At 43.7% G+C, this 22,913-nt stretch overlaps 1 protein-coding gene across 1 annotated transcript; it reads right to left on the bottom strand.

Annotated features, from left to right (window-relative positions):
* Nucleotides 1–157: 157 nt before the first annotated feature.
* mntb (MAX network transcriptional repressor b) lies at nucleotides 158–18,415 on the bottom strand. The gene is made up of 6 exons (XM_005727900.1): nucleotides 18,059–18,415; nucleotides 13,549–14,119; nucleotides 13,416–13,457; nucleotides 13,006–13,117; nucleotides 3,967–4,159; nucleotides 158–3,804 (listed from the first exon to the last, which is right to left on the bottom strand). The coding sequence occupies exons 1-6, from the start codon at nucleotides 18,132–18,134 to the stop codon at nucleotides 2,990–2,992; spliced, it is 1,809 nt and encodes a 602-aa protein (XP_005727957.1). The 5' UTR covers nucleotides 18,135–18,415; the 3' UTR covers nucleotides 158–2,989.
* Nucleotides 18,416–22,913: the final 4,498 nt, after the last annotated feature.

Below are 22,913 nucleotides of genomic sequence, written 5' to 3'. Positions count from 1 at the left end.
CTTTCTCCATAGGGAAAAGATGTTTTTTATATTCATATATAATATCAATGTAGCATGAGGTCCAAGATTCTGCCCACGTTATATAGTATTGTACATGGTCCCAGAAATAAAACATTAAAACAAAACTTCTAATCAAAAGAAACTAAACAGAATCTACATGCAAAACAAAACAAAAAAAGAAAAGAAACAAGCATTTTTAAAATTTTGAAGATACATACACTCATTTGCCAAAACGTGCATACAATCACAAATTTACAAAACTTTCATACATACATACAAATATTACAAAAACTCAAATATTAGACATTATTAGGTTATCAAGAAAGGATCAACAGCTTTTTTTTGCCCCCCCCCCCTACATTTCATGTCTCAGTCCAACTCACAAATATGGAAACCTTACATATTAAAAAAAAAAAAAGGAGAATAAAGAAAAAGAAAAAAAACGTGTGTGACAGTAATTCTTTGTCTCTTCCATTCGCTCGATGTGTTTTGCCAGAGCTGTCACAGTGTTCAGGAAAACTGAGTAGAGGCACACACAATAGCACCCAAACAGGCTCATACCATAAATCACCTCTGTGTAAAAAAATAACCTGCTAGCTACACGCTCACACACACATTCAATCATGCACAGGGCAAAGGGTAAACACCCCCCTCCCAAAAAAACCTAAACAAAAAACAGAGCCATGCTACAGGTACAATAGGATTAGCTATAGTACAGAATATAAAACATACTGAAAACAGTCACATATACATACGTAACACACGGAAACCAGCAGAGGAGGTGAGGAGCAGAGCCACGCAAGACTGACGACATTATACCGAAGAGAAATCTGATGAAAAGGCTGTGAGAATGCGCTCGCACACGAACACACTTTCGGCTTTTTTAAAATTTAAATACATTTGATTTTTTTTGATTTTTTTAACAAATTTTCTGGACTGGGGCTGAAGATTTGGTGTTCAGCATTTGTCGGACATCTCTTCCAAATTTCTCTTGGAATGAAAAGCTGTACTTTTGGCCTTGCATCGCCCTCTAAAACAAGTAGATAAAGTGATAGTTCAATCTATGGAAGGTTGTTTCTGCCACTGGAAGAATGTAAATTTTTTTTTAAAAAATTTTTTTTTCTTCAAAATGTCATCTTGCTGAGCGAAACTTCTGAGAAAGCTGAAATTTCGAAATACTAACCATTTAAAGTTATGTTCTCAGAAGTCTGAACGGCAACATTGTGTTTTTTGTTTTTATTTTAGTGGCATAAACAAGCTTCCATACAGTCATATAATTTTGTTTCGTTCTGTTAAGTTTAAAAAAAAAAAAAAAAAAAAAAAAGCATTTTCACAATTTTTAAAAGCCTCATCGGAAACTTGTGTGCTGTGTGTGCCTGGGTAACGACAGCAGAGGGAGCTGTTGCGTTACACTAAAGCGGCTGGAAACCTGTTTTCCCCACAGTGTGCTGAAGGAACATCACTCATCAAAGGGACAAAAGGAAACCTGCCTGACTGTTTGAGAGCAGGTATGCAGACAATTTTCTGCTTACAGTCTCGCTCAGGCCTTTGGTTGGTTTCAAAATGTCTTAGCTAATAAACAATCCTATTAAAACGCACAAACACGAGCTTCGGAGCAGTCCTAGGAGGTTTCCTGAGGGCTCGTTAAGCTGCTTTAAGCCTCAATAACCACCAGTGTGTGCAGACTTGACGGGAGTTGATGCACTCAAATGACCTGTGGGTAACTGGGCAACTTCTCAGGTTTTGAATCTGGCAGTGAAAGATAGCTGAGAGCCTTTAACATCTTTCTTTAAAAACCCAGCAGAAGGCAAGCTTTTCACTGTGGGTGTAGGTAACCAGATCAAAGCTGACTGCACTGCACGCTCTTCCTACTTTTAACTATTTTTTTTCAACAAATAGCTGGAAAATCCCAGTTGCCAGCTTCTGTCCTCAGCTGCTTTTCTGACTCAGCTCCTGCTCGCTTCAAACTTACTGCCCTACTTTTATTTGTGGTTAACATGACACAACTTCTCCACAGGGCCATCAATAACAGACACTACTGTACGCTGACCAAACCGAGCAATCACTGCCCCAATTCTCTGGAGCAAATCGCTGTTTTGGAGTCGCCCTCCAAAATAAAAGCCTTCTGAGGTAGTGGATAAAAAGAAAATGAAAAAATTAACTCCACTGCAGAATTTGCCTTTAAAAAGATGTGCTGTCTCCTTTTTTTGTATTCTGAACTGCAGCGTGTCAGGTTTTTTTTTTATTGCACTACCATCCTCAAATTCTTTTCCTTAAACTATTTGCAAGATGTTTAAAGAATGACTTCGTCTGCCACGTGTCGAACTTAGATCATGGCAAAAGCGAAAGGGGAAGAACAAAAAACTTTCCTGTCGTGTTCCTGGTAGAAAAAACTAAATAACTGCATCAGTACGTGACAATGTTTTAGCCCTAATTAACTATGTAATGTTATGTGATGTAATTGACTGATAAACGGCCCTGCGTGTGATTTATCTGGATGAGACCACTGAATCCAACTCCAGCTCCACCCTTTAAACACAGGAGTGACGTTACACGTCCCACACGAGCTCAAAGTCCTCTCTCTGTCTCGCTGTAATCATTTCCCCTAAATGACTGAATGACCAGTTAAAGTAAATCCTTGATGCCTGAGTGCAAACTGAGCTTATTGTGTTAGTGCCTCTGGCGGTAAAATAAAGAGAAAAGGAAGGAAGATAAAAAGGTAAAACAGAGTTTCTGTGTTTGCGGGGGAGACAAACGTCACAGTCGCATTTTCACAAACAATGGCCCGACCTGCTGACTCAGCTTTAATGTAATTGTTCACAAACTAACAGAGCCGTGACTGAAATATCTCAGAAGATATTCATCACACAAAGTCCAGAAACAGTTGATGCTCAAATGTTCACGTGTCTGTCAGAGACTCTGCGACTGACAGGAGATGAAAACTCGTTCTCCTGTCTCACATCCATCGCTACAGGTATTATTGTCTGTTTCAGGCCAGTTTGAGCGTGCTGACGGGAAAGGTTGGGACTGTAACCATGGTGACAGGGTTCAGGACAGTAGCCTGTCCAACCAGCTGTGGGTGGGGGGCCAGCACTGCTGTGGGTTTCCCTAGCGACGGGCTTCCCTGGCTCACCACAGTCGCGCTGTTCACCTGGGCGCCGTTAGTGTTAGTTTGAGGATTGGCCTGGACGTGAGGAAGGGTGTGGTGGGCGAAGGTGTGGGCGATGTGGCCCACCATCGTGGGCTGGGACACAGACATGCCCTGGGGGTAGAGAGTCGGGAGGTGGGATGCCAAAGGAGAGCCCAGGTGGGCCACCGGATGGACGGTGATGTGTCCGATGGGCTGGGCAGTTATTGGCTGGTGAGTGGCGGTGGCAGGGGCAGCCGGAGCCGCTGTGATCGGCTGAGGTGTGGAAGAGTTGGGGCCAGGTGATGGAGCGATATGCGTTAGGTGTTTGTGATTGGTGGGAAGGGCATTATTGACAGCCTGGATGACTGAAGCATGGGACACAGTGGCGTGAGCGATGACGGTGGGCTGGACCTGCATGGCTGGGGGCTGGATAGGATGAGGAGGTGGCGGTGGGGGTTGACCCGGGGCTGGAGCAGGGGCAATGGCTTGAGGTGGAGGGGGACCCACGGGGGAGGCGCTGGTGAGGATAGGCAGTGTGGTGTGCTGGATCGCCAAGTGAGGGGTGATGAGTGGCTGAGCTTGTAAAATGGGAGGAGCCGGTTTGGGGAGGGGCGTGGGAGCAGGAGGGGCGGGAACGTCCTCGTCCATGTCCTGCTCATAATTATCTTCTCCTTCTGCAGATTAGAGCAGAAACAGTGATCACGATATGAATGTTTACGTAAAAGTAAAATTCAAACCACATGTAACGACTGCTACATCAAAAAACAAACTTCTCTGATCACCCTTCTCTCCTGCGATTCAGTTTGAAAACAAACTGCTGCAGTCTGTTCCCTTACCTGAGGCCGTGGACGTGGACGCCTGGTCGTCCTCTGGCTGGATGGTCTGTCTGAGGACTCTGTCGATTTCTATGGCGTCCATGTTCTGGCTGAGCTCGTTCTTCAGCTCGACCAGCCGCTGCTGCGTTGCGATCTTCTCTCGAGCCAGACGCTCCATCTCGTGCTCGTACTCCTTCTCCTTGCGCTTCAGAGTCTTAAAGGATGACAAAGAGAACAGGTGTAGACTGTTATAAAAATATAATATGTCGTCATATCTGCATTTATGATACAAAAAGAGAAAAATGAAAAATGTCTTAACCAATTACCAACAACAGGTGAAGTAAGACCAGGAGGCCTCATCCTGCAACCCAAAGAACCTAAAGGCTGCACTGGGTCAGATTTATCTGAGGTACACAGGGGGATGCTACATAGCATCAGGCGGGTGCTTTTAATGTTAAGGCTAACTGGCGAGTAGCGCAGTCTCAAGTGAGGCTATCTAAAAAATCATTTACATCAATATGACGACGAGTAATCCTATGGCTGAGTTTCTTTTCAAGAAAAACCTGTCCTTACTTCGTTAGCGCTGACTGATGCTGCCTGGTTTTAAGCAGCTGTTTCAAGTTTGTGCCTTTGAGGGAAGCGTGGGGGGATTTGGCTCTGTGAAACAGTGGAAGTGTGTTAATATGAAACAGACGGGGGACTTTTAATCAACAGCTAACAGCAAAGAAAGGTCAGAGAAAAGGGAAACTCCCTCATTTTGCCTCTTTTAACTAATAACCCATGTGGCTTTTTCAGAATAAACCCAATACTGTTTCAGGTTAGAATTCTTTTTAAATACCCACACTGTAAATAAACAGCATTACAACACAACTTTTCTTCTCCCTGTACTTCTAAACAAACATTATCCATGCTATCCCAGATTCATACACCAGCGGGAAGTCACGCCTGCAAATTCAAGCATGTCCACACTGCTTTAGTGGCATTTAGTCATTTACCTAAGCTCCTCCCATTTCTTGGATATCACGCTAGTTTTTTTTTTTGAGGCCAGGGTGAGAGAAAACACCCTCCTGTCTATTATCAACCCCAAATCACTTTGGGGTTGATAATAGTTCCTAATTACTGCTACAGTTCTGTCACTGGATTACTGAAATCTGTTAATAATAAATGCGTTACTTTCTAGAGCACCGCCATGCAGCAAGAGTGAGCTGAATGTGGAGGATTCAGGAAATGATTGAGGAAAATGAAATGATTATAAACATGGCAGGAAACGCAAGAAGAACGGAAGCTTCATGGAAAGATTTAGGAAGAAAGAGCAGAGCTTTCCCAGCCCCGCCACACCATCGTCGTGACCCAGTTTCTGTGTAGGTCAGCTGACGCATGAACTCCAAACACTATGACAGGCTAAGGACATTAAGGCAGATTACTGGTGAGGAATGACGCATGGGAGGAGGTAGAGGGGAAGGTACGGGCGGGGAATGGGAGGAGAAAAGTAGAATAGTATGTTGTGTGCAGCTGATTAATTCTGGAAACTAAATATCTGGTTGAGATGTTGAATAGCCAGCATGAAAACTTGGAGGGAAAAAAAAAGGCTTGGCAGAAAATGGCTTCCTGTCCTAATGAAGGTGCAAATGATCCTCAGTGATGTATCAGACTGTCTCAGAGCGCCACCTCTTCCAGTATAACTGCTGAACAAATCCAGGAGGTATTAGGCGCTTGCCGCTTGCACTTTATTCTGGCGCCCACCACGAGGGTTTTAACTTTGAAAACAGAAGGAAAATCACAAGGATTGTAAGACAAATCAAATCTTAAGGTGGGTTTCAAATTACAATACTACAGCTAATCAAATGGCTTGAAATAACAGACTTCTGCTAAGTCAGGTAAATGTGTGCAGACCTGTCATGATTATGTGTGCATTCACCCCCCGAGGCCCATTTTGAGCCAGCATAGGCTTGTTTGTGGTGGTCTGATTGCTGGTAATTGTGCCACTGTTACGGAGGACATTGCTGATAAATGTATATCACGGGTGTAATTGTCTTTTTTGTTGTGGCTGTGTTTATCTGACAATTAGCGCAAACACGAAGCGAACCGCCGAAAGGATAATAAACAAAAGGGAACTGAGGTAAGGCTGGAAATACAAGCGAGATTACACAAAATGAGCATATGGGGACACATGATCTTACTGCAGGAAAAGCTGTTTACTCTCTGCAGGCACGTGATGGCCTCACACGCGAACCCACCTTCCCCACAGCCCTCTTTAAACAGTTCACATGGTGCAGGTTAGTAGCACTCAAATCACTTAACAGCTCAACACCGCTCACACCAACGCCCTCCCGTCTTTGTGCGTCCACGCACGCAGTTGTGTGAAGCCTGATCGTGCGAGCCGTTTTAGAGGTCATAAGTGACGAGGAGGCAGTGCTGGAAATTACAGCAAAAATCAGTTCCAGTGATTTGTCAGCATAGGACCAGGTTACATTTACAAATCACATGTAACCACACAGTTAAACAACACTGGTGCTTTTGCACTAGAGGTTCTGTGTGTATGCAGTGTAAAATTATTATTAATGATGTTAACATGAACGAGCTGGCATCAATCAAAACATTGATCTGGGCTTCAAAGCAGGCCTTTGGGAGGTACTGGTGAATTTCATTTGATGTTGAGGTAACGATTTATGAGTTTCCAGCTCCAATTTTGAACTGAAGTCAGTTCAGTGCAATCCTACCGAACCCAACTCAGCAATCCAAGATTGACTGTTAAAGTAAACATTAGCAAAAGAGTAAAACTTATCTGTAACCAGTGCTGTGGCTAAATAAACCATATGCAGAGCACTGACCAGTTTGTCTGTGAATGTGCTCCAGTAGTGCTTTTAAGTGCAAAAACAAACAAACAAAAACCAAGCACCGTATCACGAGTGACACAGTAATAGTTTCACTGCACTACAGAGCAAACCAAAACCTGTTTTTCCATGATTTTCAAACTACTACTGGAATGTGAAGTCAGCTACGACATCCGACTTCTAAGGTGAAGGCATAACTACACACATAAGCACAAACGGTCCACAGATAGTACAGACTCACTGCCTTAACAAACTTCATAGAAGTCTGTGGATTTCTGTGTTTTTCGCCATTTGAGAAGCAAAAGTGGATCGTCATTTTTTTATTGATATTTTAAACCCCACTAACCAAAACATAAATGGTGATTACACAGTGGAAACATTACATGACCTAATGTTTTATATGCATGCAGTGTAACCAGGGATTACTGTAAATACTACACGTCATGCTGTAGAGCAGCGGTGAGACCAGTATAAATACTGCATACTCATTATCAGTGTACTTACAACAAACTTGGCCAGTCAATAAACAACTAGCCAGTTGTTTATTGACATTAGTCATTACTGAACTCATTTAGCTAAAATTAGTATCCAAAGAAACATAAAAGCATTTGATACATAAAAAAAACTCTGAGTAGAGCACATTTAGGGGCAGCTTTCTGTTCTGATAAAAATGCATGTTGTCGTCACAAATTTGAAGCTTGTTTTAACACAGATTTTGGATGGATCAGCATCTCTGGCTGTGCAGTGAGAAACGTTACAGAAGCCAACCAAAGCAGATGCACTTGCAGGCGGTCTTCCCCTGACCCAGCAGCATATCATCTATGTGCAATACGCATAGTAGGTCAGATGTTGATTGAGAAGGAAATTGAATCGGCATGGAGTTCACCAACATGGAGCTCAAAAGATGCCGGGATGAGAAACAATCAATAGCTGTAGTGGACATTTTAATGCGCCTGTCTTCTCCACTGCATGCACTAAACTAAAAGACAAACAAAAGCACGAGTAACCCACTTTAATCAAATGCGTCCGTTTTAACAGTATTTTTGACACTTCTGCAAAGTGTTACTACACACATACAACATGTAACCATAGATCTGCGGAGCTCCACGTAGCATTAACGCACTCCAGTGCTGGAGATGTGACACTTAATTGACACAGCAGACTCTTTGAAACACAAGGACTTCCGAAGAACTGCAAGTGTGTCCGAAGTGCGAATGTGCATCCATGAACATCATTTCAAGGTCTTCTCGCATCAACCCAGACACCATTAGTCCTGCACTAAATCACCAAGGAAGCAGCTGCCACCCATAGCTGTTTCCTTGGCAACCCCATTTGTGAGGATTTGGCTGCTTGAGCAGCAGTTTGTAAAAAACATAAGGAGCCCTCTAATTGGGTGAAGCGCAGGGGCAATTACATATAAGGAGTGATGCGACTGGATGTTTGCCAGTCGGGTGCTCTTGGATCCCTCCCAACCCCCCTCCTCCTCCTCTTTTTTCTTCCCTTCTTTCCTCCCCTCCTCTCTTCTCCTCCTCCTCCTCCCCACATCCGCCACTCCCTCAAGACCCTTCCCCCCTTATTCTCCTGTGCTTCATCTATCGCTCTTTTATCCATCCTCATTTCAGAAAGTTCCCTGTAATAAAAAAAAAAGGTGCAAATGACTCAGGTGAGATGAAATTTGCCCCGGAAGGTTTTTTCTTAATCATATGCATCTGTAATCTGATATGAGGACAAGGCAGCAGGACTATCCATGTCTTGAAAGCACCTGTGAGTGCTCCATCATCCATAACTGCTGACAGAAAGACCAATATGACCAGAATTTGACTCGTTTAGTCTTGCATCTGGCACACTCCCTCATGCAGACAAACACGGAGGAACGGACTCACTACAGTGCCCCGGCCACCTGCCGCCTGTTGCCATAGTTACCAAGTGCTTTAAAGGCAAGAGACAGCGGGGTGACACAGGACGAGACGGACACAGATGTGGATAAGAAAAGGCTGGGACAAAGAAGAGCTGATATAAGTGCATGCGCCGCTCCATTAGCGTAAACACTGAGCCCATCACTGCCCATCTCCTTCTCTCTGCAGTCTAGGGATGCAAAGCTACTGGAGTGGGTGAGCTGTGGTGACATCATCGGCCTTGCGCTAGCCATGTGCTCAGGTCTCACATGGCTCCGCGAGAAGGAGGGGGAAGAGGTTTGCAGGTTCACATGGGGAGAGGTGAGAAGAGAAAAGGACGAATGTGCATTAAGGTCCTGATTATGATCGCTGTGCATGGAAACACCATCATCAATCATTTGAGAAACCTGGATGTGCTACCCGGAGTACTAAAACACCATCTCCAGTTTCTGTTTTTGGCTCAGACCATCGAAGCTGAGATGAAATCACGACTCGCCTGCAGGCAGACGATCAGAAAATTGAAAACTGTTATGAGCGTGCACGGAGGGATATGAATAATCAGGCTTTTTATGCTTCATGGAGAAAGAAAAAAAAAAAGAGAAGACCGGGTGTTTGTACGCATCTAAACGCAGTCATTCACCTACAATAAAGCCAGCAAATATTATAAATCAGAGGAGAGTATGCCACAATGAAACCATCAAAGGAAAACAGAGGAAAAGTGAAGCAATTCATCAGCCTCAACATAGTGTGATAAAGGAAAAGCATCCCTCTAAGATATTACCCAACCAGCTCCGCAGTACAGTGTGGGCTGGGGAAAATACTGCAAGCAACGCTGACATACACTAGCCGTGTGTCTGTTAAGCTAATGATTACTCTGCTTCTCCACAAAACTTCAAATGTCTTGCTGTGTCTGACAAATAGCCCCAAATCCTAAAATATCTCATTTATAATCCTGCAAAACGGATAAAAAGCAGCCGATACTTAATGTTTTTCTGTTTGTGCACACGCCCTCAAATATACTGATATGGCTAAATGATTTTAAAATCACTGAATGTTACACGATCACCTAGAGGGATGGTCTTTCAAATAGTTCTGCAATTAAAATAATAATAAAAAAACAACAACAAAGTTTATGCAACTTCTTCTTCCCATCAGTATAACTACTGCCAGAATATCGAGACAAGTTAAACTGGAGGTGAAAGGTTGCAAACTGTGTGTGCAGTGAGGTTAAACACTGCTGTACAAACAGGGCACACATGAAAGGTTAGACTACAGACATACTGACTCACCTTTCACCCATACTAACAACCCGCTTTTCACTGTATATTACCTCTAAAGCAAGAAACGTGTATCTAATATGTGCTGTTTGTGTTTCCTCAAACGCAGCTAGGCTCTGCCTAACAACCATCATCATCTTAAAGATGGCCTGAAATCCCTCTGCGCTCTGCTCCCTGGAGAGCAGCCCATGAACTTGCAGTCATCTTGTTTCGAATAAATTCCCTCATCTCACGCCCTAATTTAGCTCCTTCCACTGACTTTCCGCTGCGTATTTCATTGGACTCAAAATCTTAAAGCTTACACTGCAATAAAGTAACCCCCTACATAGACAGCAGCTCCAGCCTGACATCTATTTCTGCTAAAAAAAAAAAAAAGTACAAAAGTCCTCATTTGTCTACTTTTGCAGACCGAAAACTTCCCTCTTGGGGCTATACAGTCGTCCCTTCACCCAAGTACCATCAGCCTCCTGCCTCGATGTGCAACGTTAGATCTTCTAACAAAAAAAAGTTGCCATTTTATCCTTTCATGTTATGTAGTTCCCACAAGATTTGCTGTGATGTGATGCAAGTCCAGGTGTGCTGTGGGACTTTGTGACAGCCTTACATTATACACGAAAAGTTAAGAGTGAAATGTTGAGTTGTTGTACCAGTAGTTTTTAGTTTAAAGCATAAAAATAAGTTCATTCAGTTGCTGAATGAAGGGAATTAGAAGAAGACACACCAAAGGCCCTGACTGAGAGGAGGAGAGTAATACGAGTGATGTTCTTGTGTAACTAACAAACAGTGCAAATTGGCCACTGCAAATTAGAAAAAACTAACTGTCAGTGAACAGTCTGGAGACAGCAACCCGTGTTACTTCAGCTGAACTGGAAAAGGCAAAACCCTGAGCCCAAGAACGCCATCTGTCAGAGAAAGTGCCAGGTGTTAACACTAGGGCTGCCACGATTAGTCGACTAGTCACGGTTACGTCGACTATCAAAATCGACAACGACTGATTTAATAGTCGACGCGTCATTTGAAGCTTTGTAAGATCACAAAAGACGCAGGAATAAGTACGGTAGTAGGATTTAAGAGTGTAATAACAGACTGAAACAGAAGATGGCAGCACTGCATGTACAAGGATGCCAGCTGCCGTTAAACCCCGAAGAAGAAGAAGCAGCTCTGTCCCAGAATTCATAGCACAGCCCAGCTCAGTTTCCAACAATGGCGGCAGCTAGTTAAACGTTTAACATATTTTCAGGCGAGAATGTAGCTGTGTAAACTTCAAATATCTGCTCAGTTTATCAAGACACCACATACTTTCAAAAGCGCTCCGACGTTTTTGAGACGTCTGTTACCCACTAGCTCGATAGCTAGCCGGGGGCATGGCTCACTAGAGCCCGTGAGAACACCGGACTCCCGGCGTCACCGCCGGCTTTCGCTACTCAGGTTAAACATGTTATATAAGTCACTTAGATAACTTAAAAATGTTATTGTTTGGCTTTTTTTTTTTGTATTTTTTTTGTTCCTGAGTAAATCTGTTTGGCTGAGATTAAAGTTATAGATTTTACACAGCTGAATAAACGTCAAGCAGACAGCTGGTTATCAGAAGTGTGAGATGCTGGAGAATATACTCCGGTGTCCCGTTATATTTTAGATAGCAAGGAGTTTATTAAACTTCACCGAAACAATCTGCAAATTTCATTACAATTTAATAAACTATCATCTTGTCTTTATTTTTAGTTAGCACATACCTTAAACACTTAAAGCTGTAAGCTAATGATAGTTATATAAGAGCAGATGCTGCTGGTGCAATAAGCTGTACGTTTTACGTTCAATGGATGATGATCTGATTAGTCGACTAATCGCAAAAATAATCAGTGTCTAGTCGACTATCAAAATAATCGTTTGTGGCAGCCCTAGTAAACTCTGTGCCAAACCAGGCTAAAAAAAGACTTGTAGCTCTTTTCCATTAGTACCTACTTGGGTCAGCTTGGCACAGCTCGACTCGGTTTTTAGGCTTGTGTCCTTTAGCTGGTACCAGGTATTTTTTAGTCCCTACTCGGTTGAGGATCCAAGCAATCTGAGGTAATCCGAAAATATGACATTAACAGACTGCACGTCACTGACTGGTTAGACAGTGGCATCACTCGATGAGTGACAAGAGCGTCTCCTTCACAAAAAGGAGATGCTCAAAACCCCCATTTTTTTAAAACCTCGGAGCGACAGAAATGGCTACAGAAAAAAACAACACCATGGCCACTGGGTTTGACAAAAAGCCACACGCTGAGCAGCAGTTATATCATCGCCTCGACGTCCTCCTTTGTTGTGGCGTTCCTGTGGCATACAAATGACATCACGGGACTTTCGGCCATGTTGCTATAACGACCCCACGCACATTAGGTGGTACTCAGTTGTAATGGAAACCGATTGAAACAGAGTCGAGTCGAGTCAAGCTGTGTTGAGGCAAGCTGAGAAGGTACTAGTGGCTAATGGAGGAAAGCATGTTTCTGAGAGAAACTTGGCCTACAGTAGAAGAGTGCTTGAGCTGAACCAAAGTGTCTGCAAAGGTGATTGAGGCAAGAAATATGTTAATAAAGTTGTAACACTGTTACATAAAAAACTGCAGGCATCAATCGAGGTCCAGTTGCCACAAATGAGCTTTAGATGAAGTCCCTTCATCTAACAAGACAATCTAAAGGAGACATCCATGGATAAAGGTGTGCCTTGAACTTTTAGTTTCCCCTCTGATGTGACTTGGAACAAAAACTTTGAAAACCACCAATTTAGTTCAGCCCGTTTCTTTTCTATCCCTACATGACTACAGGGCAGTGTTGGAACAACTGGTTACCACTGTATAGACCAAGGTCTTGGAAACAAAGAAGCCTCCAAGTATTACATTATACTGACTGATTCACAAGCATGTAGCAGACACTGTATCACCGTCACAAGAGACTAACCACACCAATAACACTGGACCTATGACCTATGAGGTCCCCAGAGCTCAACCAGTTAACTGAAGTCCTGACAAAGTAACATGAAGAGCTTGCTGGGGAAAGCTGAAACTGTCCTTACCTGTATGTAACGCAAAGCGCTGCGGAGAACACTGAGGTTGGACGTTTTCTTCTCATCAATGTTCGGAACATTTTTCTTCAGTGTCTCAAAACACTCCTTCAGGTGCGCTCGCCTGAAGAGGCAGAAATGTAAGAGTCGAACTTCATATGGTAGTCTTTGCTCAACTGTGAATATTCACCATTTTTAAGACGGTCGATTCTTTGCGTGGGATTTTTACCAACAAATTTCAAACCTCCAATTTTGCATTTTTGATGAAGGATTTCATGGATTTATATTAGTTCAGGAACTGCCGTGACCTTTGCCCTCATTAAATGCTTTCATGAAAAACACCCAGAAAATGTGTGTATGTGGAAGGCAAGTTTTCCTCAATTTCTTTCAACATGAGAGGGGTTACCATCATTTTGACTAACCTGTTCTTCTCCAGTTTATTGTGCACCTCTCTGGTCCCCGCCCTGGAAAGGCAAAATAAATAATCAACCATAAGCCGATCACTCTTTATACCTTATTTAACACACACACAGACAGACACACAAACAAACTCACCCTCCTGGTCTCCTCTTCCCTTCCATTCCCTTCATTTCCTCCATGGTCATCCCGTTAGGCTGTGGCTGAGGTGTGAGTGGGGCCTGATGAGGAACCAGTGCGTGTTGGGAGCCATTAGTGCTGATTGGGGCCGGGTACTTGATCTGAACCTGAAGCTGTGATGCTCCAGGCTTTACATCTATCAGCTGCTCACTGGGTTCCACTTTGATCTGAGGGGAGCACAACAGTTGACGAGTCGCTGGCTGAGGTGGAGGGGAGGAAGAGTTCTTGACTGGCGGGGAGCTGTTGAGCATCGCTGCTGCAGCAGCAATTGGCGTTTTGAGCGGAAGGGGCGGGACTGAAGTTGTCGCGGTGACAACCGGCACCATTGGGATGACTGCAATGGGGAGTTGACGAGTAGGTAGAGACGGGGGCGGTGGGACAGGAAGGTGATGCGGCTGTTGACGGTGAGTTTCATCACCCCAGGTGACATGATTGGCTCCTACTGGCTGAGATGGTGAAGCCACAAGTTCCACATGCTTTGACTCCGCCTCCCTTCTGATGAGCTCCTTGTCTTCAAGTTGCTCTTCTTCTAAAGGAGGAAAAGAAGTAAGTTAAAGTTAAATAAGGACTAACATCAAACAAGTAAGAAGAACAAGGATGGATGACTATCACTATTGGCTGATAACAGTCTTGTTGACTGTCGTCTACAATTACTGATGTCAGCAACTGAAATGCATCTGTTCTCTGTTCAAAGACAGTGTGATAAAGAGCTGAAAAGACCTTTAGTTACTTGATATAATAAAGATTCTCTGGCACAAAAGAAGAGCAAATAACTATAAAAATAAAACAATCAAACAGAATAAAATGCAGCCATCAGTGCCGGCTATGAGCCAAGCTTTTATAACATCAGCCCAGGATTTCAGAATCAGCGTGACAACAGTAGTATGTAAGGAGACAAGCAGTAATGTGATGTATATGATAATCTGGCAAGACTGGCCTTTCAGTAGTTAAAACTAGTTTTCACACAGTATTTCTGCACATTTTACTCATTAACAGGCTGCGTCATTGTCCAAATGTAGCACACAACACAAAATAGTCCACATCAGATTGGTTCTCAATACTGGAAATACTTTGTTTGGTTTAGGCGAGGGTGCTGTCTGAATAGAGCATGCAGGAGGCAGGACACACTACGCCCACTCACTCACTGTGGATTGCAACACAATCAGACGTCACACTGACTGTGTAGCAAGGATCTGGCAGGACAAAATCTGTTTAATGTTCACCTATGTCAGACATTTATCATATCTGAAACGCGCTAGGACACCACATCTGCAGTGGTCTCCTAGCGCATAATGCACCTCTGTGGGGTGGGAGGGGTATGCTCCTTATCACTACTGGTTCACATACAATTAAGATGTTGAGTCTGGGGTGTCGGACAGAAAAGGAGGTATTGCATTTTCCTCTCATTTCTGGCCATTTGAAAAAAGAAATGTATTGAATGCCTGAGTAAATTAACCCCCTGTTACATTTTTATCACAGCCCTGGTGAGTTTCCTTTGATGAAAAGCCAATTTTATTCCCAAAATCTGGAAAAAAGTGATCTGTGCTAAATGCAGAAAGCACTCTTCATAAATTCTGATTTCATTAATCACTTGTAATTTATCAACCAACATATGACCTATGTTCCCTACAGGTCCTCTTAGCAGCTTCACTGCTACGCTACCGAATCTGTCATGATGTATTTCACTTTGTCTGTATCATGCACACCAACACTTCCTGCACACAAACACGTACAAAGAATGATGTCATCAGAGAATGAGACAGTGAGGAGGGGCAAATAACCACATTAACTGTCTCTGAATCTGTTGCCTCACTGGAGAGAACACCCCTCAGTCTGCCCTGTGATTGGACCGGTCCAGCACTGAGAGAGCCTCTCGCCCTGGGCTGCGTCAGGGCGTCTGACCAAGAGTTGAGGACTGTTGTGAAGGAGCCATTCGGCTGGGATAACTAGAGCTGGCAGCGTGACAACATACAAATGAAGCACTGTTGTGCTGCAAACAAAGGCAAAGACATCATTATGCAGAGGCAAAGAAACACACACACATACACACAGTGAGTGATGATATGAGTGAGTAGTTACTGCACACTGTAGCAGGCAGACTAGAAAGTAATGTGGAAAGCCCTCAGTCACCATGGAAACTGCAACATTAGAAGATCCCAGGGATTCCTCAAACCTGCACAACGCCAACACACATCCCAGCCACCTCCAACAAAACAGATACAGCACATGCCAAGATGCCTAGCTGTGCGTTAAGTAACACTTTCGTTTCCTCTCTGCGTGAGAATAAAAACTCCCGATGACGCAACCCGGGCAAAACGCCTGCGTAGTCAATGATACGATCACGACCACAGACATATTTCTAATCACTTCTGGAAGAATATATTCCTTTGAACAATAGGATTTGATAACAACAATGTTGAGAGAGTTCCCACAGAGTTATAATCAAGTTATCTATATACTGAGAAATCATCCTCCGACTCCTTCTGAACAGCACAGGCTGTCCTTCCTTTGATGCAAAAATCACTAAATCAACTGTTGATTAGTCAATGTTAAAAAATTAAACTGTAACAAATTTGTAATATTTTGAACGTAAAAATATTAAAGCATATTGCATAGTGGTGTCACATGTGAACACAGAAAAATTTGTATTTAAATGTTTGTTTATTTGCATCTTTAGTCACTTTACTCATTATATATATTAATAGCTCGTTTATTTTGTGCATCTTATTGAGCTTTATTTCAGCTAATTTGTTAGAATTCTGGATAAAATAACAGGGATCTCCTAACTTATGGATTTAATAAAGTACCTACTACATATCGCTTTTAATCCAGTGTAAGCTTATTTAGGCTCCAGCCCTTCAACATATCACATAGAAATGAACATGCATAGTCGCAGTTTGAACATTTTCAAGTTTTTAGACAGCTTCTGAAACAAAAAAGCCAAATTTTGGATTAAAAAATTACATATCAATAATATAATAATTAAAACTAAAAACTAAAGTAACAAAATGTTTTTCAGTACAGTATACTCTATATAACATAGAGATGGTGTTTATCATCATGATTGCTTTCACATAGCTGCTGCTATGTGATGACAAAGACTGAAAGTGAAAGAGAGGCTTTTTTTCTAAGTTCACACTGTAAAATCACACTGTAACTCGGAAAATGGAAATCCCTGTTACAGGCATAATAATACTAATGCAAAACAGTTTAAAAAGCACTTAATTACATTATTCGTTGTTATTGTTATTATTATATTAATAATAAAAGTATTATTATTACATAAATTATTATAATTTACGTCGCACGCAAACGTAAATTACATAACTTCTGCATTGAGGCTGGGACGAGGAGAAGGGCGGTGAGCTGCCCTACTTACCCCCCTTTTCTCTCTCTTTGACCCGCCACTGTCAGCAGACTGAATGGGAAGGGCGGGGACGAGGAGGGTGTGTGTGCATGCGCGTAAGTTTGTATATGGGGGGGATAGGGGGGGTGTGCACGTGGTAGCTGTGGGCGGGCCCTAGCACGCGGTAGGGTGAAGCACGCCGAGAGGGGGAAGGGGAGCGGGGGGCTGGTTTGCCTGACACGTCATCTGACGGGAGAAACACAAAAAGGCAGCCTCCCCCACCCTCTACACCCCCAACCCCCTTCATCCAGTTCAGTGAGTGATCTTTACGTCGATTGACAACTAATCGGAGGTGCACGAGCCAATATGCATAAGTTCGAGCACTGATATACAAATGAGGGCCGGGGTTAGCGCGCGAGGGCCCGCCCAAGTGAGTGTCATAAGATAGCTGAGCAATGTCAGGGTATTATGTAAAGAGCAGCCTCAGCTCGCCACCGCCCTGCCGGCGCTCGACGGACAAAAACTGGGGCAAACTGATCCAGGGGAAATTTTTCATTGGAAAAATATGAAAAAATAAAATTATAATAAACCGTTTCACTGCCGATTTTACAGATTTCCAAAAGCGCACGGGGGTATTACACAGTTACAGCGCGTGTATGAGCTGAACACACACATTAAGGACTTATATGACAATCACACAATTTATAAATGGACCACGGTTAGTCACACAACGTCTCCTGTTCCTGCCTCTCACCCACACACACGCGCTCGCGCGCGTACGGTGAGTCACTGGAGTGGTGAAACTATGACTGACACACACACTCCCGAGAGCGCGCAAAGTTGTTCGAAAAAACAACTTTAGTCGTTTCCGCATTAATGCGGGGGAGGCTGTGCAATAAGTAAGCACCTGGGGTTTGGTGGTAGTTTTCTGTGAATCCTTCTTATTTATTTTATTTTTATTTTTTTGACAGGAACCCAAACAAACGCCTCATAGGCGGATCGATTACAAATGCAACCCGCTGGTAGTAACGGGTGTCGGTTCCTCAAAAGGGAGTATGGTATTAAACACACACACTGCCCTGCACGTTGAGCACGAACCCCCTGGTCTGCTGTTCAACTCACCACGTGTGGTCTGTTGTTGCTGCTGGGCTTGCCATTCCAGATACCTGGCCGCCTCCAGAAGCGTATCGATGCTCATTGCGCGTAAAACCTCACGGCAGGAGACCCGGTAGCCCGGGACGGAAGGAGGAAAAAGACCGAGGGAGGGGGGAGGGAGGTAAGTAGCGTCCCAGTAGTAAGCGTCGTATGCACGGTTCACACCAGCCCTCCCAAACCTTTCGTCCCTTGGGTTTCTCCTGAAAGCACACGGGCGATTTTTAATCCGGCCGAACGGAAAGTAGATCCTCGCATACGTAAAAAATAGGATGGCAACAAGATGGCGATGCGAGCACGGGAATACACACAACAAGGCGAGTCGTGTTCTCGTTAGGACCCGCCCCTCCCGGATTACTGCCCCGCCCTGTTACTATGGCCACCCACAAAATCCGGCGACCGAACCACTCCCCATTCCTCCGCTCTCTAATTTACCAGCTTGTTAGCACCTTCCATTGTTCATTTATTAACATTCCTAATGGCATGAAGTTGAATTACAAGCTCCGCGAACAAAGGGGCTCCTCGTGTAGTGGCGTTATCCCCGCGGGATTCGAGAAAGGAAACCCCCGTAGCCGTAAACGTCCCTCCATGTTTTTCTTTCCGCCGCTGGCCCGCAGCGCATGAAGCCCGATCAGGCGCCAGCCAGCCAATCGGCACTCAGAACAACAAGGCATGGTGCTGGTCCACATGGGCACCCGCCCGGCCCGAGCGCAGCTCATTTGCATGGCGAGAGCGTGACTGGCCACCCTTTCGTCTCCGGATCAGAGCTGTCAGTCAAATCACCAGGGGGCGGGACTTATCCGAGGAGAAGCAGCTGACCACAATGTACTGTGATGTACAAAATGTTACTTAATTATTATTTTAAAAAAACATACAAGTAGTTGCAATTATTTTCCCATAAAACCTATTTTACAGTAAATTATATTTCCTTTCTGCCATTTACCTCACTTTTTTTTAAAGTCTCATCCACGCTGTTTCTGTGCCACACACTGGAATAAAGAAAGGGGATGTTCCCTCTCTGTAGCTACATGCTCCTGCCCTTTGGTATAATAGATTTATGGCCATGTCTTTTGTTCTATAATGTATCCTTTAAGGTTCATGCAGTGTGTTTCTCTCAGGGGACCGATTAATAGAGTTATAGTGCTTGAAATATATTACAGTTACAGCGATATTTATGAATGTATGCTGTGTATGCATGCACATATGTAGAGTATGTGGCTGCATGGTAACAATCATTGATTGGACACTGCTCAGTCATATATATTCTCCACCGCACCGAGGTCTGAGAGTGTCAGCCAATCTGAAGAGCAGCTCAGAAATACATTTAGAGCTCCCATTGCCACGCAATGTGCCCTTCCTGTACATACAAACCTACTGACACCATTACGATCCACACGGTTAAGAGTCAGGTTTGTGTGGGAAAACCACAATAACAACTAGCCAGCATAAAGTGGCTGTGTGTGTGTGTGTGTGTGCGTGCGTGTGCGTGCGTGCGTGCGCGATGGGAGTCATTTAGCAACAGGCTGAGACACTATGACAGCATGCATGGACGGGAGAAAATGAATCAGGCAGAAAAAAAGAAGGGGGCTGGGGGCGAGAGTGAGACAAGAGGCCGCAGCACATGAGATGCATGGTGAAAAAAAACTATAGGAGTGTTTGCATATAGAGGGGTGGGAGGAAAGGAGGAGGAAGAAGAGGAGGGGTGACTTGAAGCATGGTGGGGAAGGCGGGAGGGATGCGAGGAAGGCACAGGCTGACCCAGTTAGAGGTGTTGCATCATTCCTGGATCTACAGACTGGAGACCAAAAGGAAGCAACATAGGGGAAGAAAAATTACTCATATGATAGAAATTTAAATTTCTATCTGGCAAGCATCTTAGAAAATTACATTATGTCGTCAGTTAATGCTGATCACCTGAAGCGTTAAGTTTAATCTGAAACTTTATTTATAGCTTTTTGTTGTTGTTGTCATTGTGAAGACAAAAACAACCTTTAAAAGTTATTCTATTTCCGTTTTCCATTACATTTATGTGTCCCCTGCTTACTTGCTGCTGCAAAGTGCTGGGAGGCAGCAGTTTTCGCCTCCTCATGTACGCTACCACCAGAGGGCGCCACATCCTGTAACATATCCATTTCTGAAGCTTTCCCGAACGCTCTCACCGGGCATTGCAGGGATTATAACACCGGTCACGTAAACTAAAAGGGGATTCATCTAAGCTACACTGAGCTGACACAGAAACCTATAAATTACACGAGTGCGGAGATCTTCAAATGCAGACAAATGCATGAAACAGTTTACTTCTCTGTGGTTGAATCAATACTGCAGCATCTGACGTGTCTGTGTTGTACACTGACCTTGAAACCTCTCCGCACTTTCTTATCATGCCAGCTTATTTAAATCGATGCTGGCTCACAGCTCCCTGCAGCTCACTGTCTCTCTCTGTGCCATGAATCCATATCAACAGTCTCGTTACAGAACTATGTAGAAATGGGTGACCTAGAAGCAATATAAATGAGAAAGTGAGCCTTCTCCCCCGTCTCCCTTCTTCTATCTCATGAAGTATTCAGCTTGCACGAGGGAGAAAGCGGGCAAAAGCCATATATGAGAGAGAGGTGGTGGGGCGGATGTAGGCCAGTGTTTCTACTCCAGTGCCTCTTTTGAGAAACGCCAGTTTCAGACTGAGACATGTTTCATTATTCTTTCATTAAATCCCACGAAGACACAATCACTGCACGAACTCGTGTAGTGATCAATCCCCATTTTGGCATTTGCACCTACCCTTTGCAGTCCTCTATAGCTAGCAGTATTTGAGTACCCTCACAGGTCTGCAGGACAGAGCAAGGTGTGGTGGTTTGCTCTTGCCATCCAGGCAACTGTTGCTAGGATACCAGGAGGCGCAGAGGAAGAGTAATTGCTGTGTGGGTGAGTGAGCAGGTGTGTGTGAGAGAGCACAGAAGTAGGCTGAGGTGCCGTACATAATTGATTAAAAAAAAAAAAAAAAAAAGGCCCAAAAATAAAAAAAAAAAAAAAAAAAAAGCCCTGAACTCTTCAGTGTAAAGAACTGGACTTTAAACTACTTTACACACACACACAGCACCCAAACATCTCGTTTTTAAATCACATCTTGTGTCTCTCATCTTATCTTTCATTAAAGAAAATACTCGAGATTGATCCATTCCTTCTATTTGCATCAGCAACAGTGACTATATGACCTCCTCACTGGATGGAAGTCGCCCTGAAGAGGCTGCACTGTAGCGTCAGACTAACATCAGTGCTCCTGAGCCTGATAGTTATACATAAATAATACTGGCTGTCTACAGCTGCAGTTTTTCCTCGACTGACCCATTTCTTTCTTAAGATTTTAGTCTGGCGACCTAAAGTTAGCAGACAGGCTTTAAAATCTAAGCTGACAATGTTTAGTGCTTGCCGATTTACAAGCACCAACTGCTCTCCAAGAGCCAAAATACTTTTCGGATTAAATGACGCGTATGTTACAAATAAAACCAATAGCACAAACAAGTCTCCACAGAATTGGTTATTTGTGTTAAATCAATTAAAATCCTATCAAGAAAGCACTTAAACGCCTCTTCAGCACACAGACTACAAAGCTCTTACTTTGACATGCAGACTAGCCCGCTTTTTTTGACTATTAAAAGCAACAAGTGCAGCAGTTGCAGCATCCAATCAGATGCCTTTAATATCAAACGGACTGAATAATGTGCTGAAGCATCCAAACTTGCTCTTTGAGTTCTTGTTCCTCCTCCTCAAAGAAAGCACACACACGGGCAAGTTATATTTACAGAATTTTATTATGTTGCAAACAATGACATCCAGATATATTGATACACAACTTTTACTGTGCGTGTATGTGCATTTGTGAGTGTTTGTGTGTTTGTGTGTGTGTGTAAAGAGAGCAGTGAGACCACAGAAAGCAGAATGAAAACCCTGTGTGAGGGAGCCCTCAGTGGGTTAACAAGGCAGAGATAGCGAGCAAAAAAGAGGGCACTGGGCGATTTCTCCAGGGCGATGTACACACGCGCACAAACCTCAGGAAGAAAAAGGTGAGCCGGCTTATTTTCCTCTGTTAAACACACTTCTCGCTATGGGCTGTGTGCCTGTGCTCTCAGCAGCTTATGGATCATTAAGGTCCTGTGAGTGTCTACTAGAAAGCAAGTTTGTTAAAAGAGATGAAAGCGGCATGAATGAACACAGCGGGTGAGAAACTGCCTCCTCTCTCTCCTCTGACCATCAGAGCAGAGACGCTGGAGAGATTCTCCTGTCGTGACATACAAACACACACGCACACTCACACGACGTAAACACACATGTACATGTGCACTTGCACAAAAAAACAAAACTCATGAGATTCATCTAGGGAGCCGCAGCCTGCTTCAGTTTTTCATCTTCATTGTCAGCGTCGTCTCCTGGACAGGCTCCACTTTTCCCCACCTCCCTCACACTTTCTCCATCACCAACCACACAGTGACAGACCACAACAATGGAGGCATGGAGTAAAACAAAATTAAACTAAACCCCTCCAACAAAGAGGTGCTATTGGTATTCGTGCACTGTTAACCAGAACCCACCTAAGCCAGCACACAGATATTTACCCTTTGACCGACGGGAAGTCATGAGAACGGTATGCAAATTTAAATTTTTTTTGTTGAATTAACCATGCAAGGATACTTCTTATTGGTTTTTTTTTGAGTGTGTTTATGTGTCAGAGATTGCGTGACATTTATTAAGCGTACCCTACATCCAGAATAATTTACACAAAAGGACAATAGTCATCTTAATAGGGCTGGACCGATGTAGGGGAGGGGGG

This window comes from Pundamilia nyererei, unplaced genomic scaffold (genome assembly GCF_000239375.1).
Source record: "Pundamilia nyererei isolate P.nyererei 1_Seehausen unplaced genomic scaffold, PunNye1.0 scaffold00026, whole genome shotgun sequence".
Taxonomy (NCBI): domain Eukaryota; kingdom Metazoa; phylum Chordata; class Actinopteri; order Cichliformes; family Cichlidae; genus Pundamilia; species Pundamilia nyererei.
This window is presented reverse-complemented; position numbering and strand designations above follow the sequence as displayed.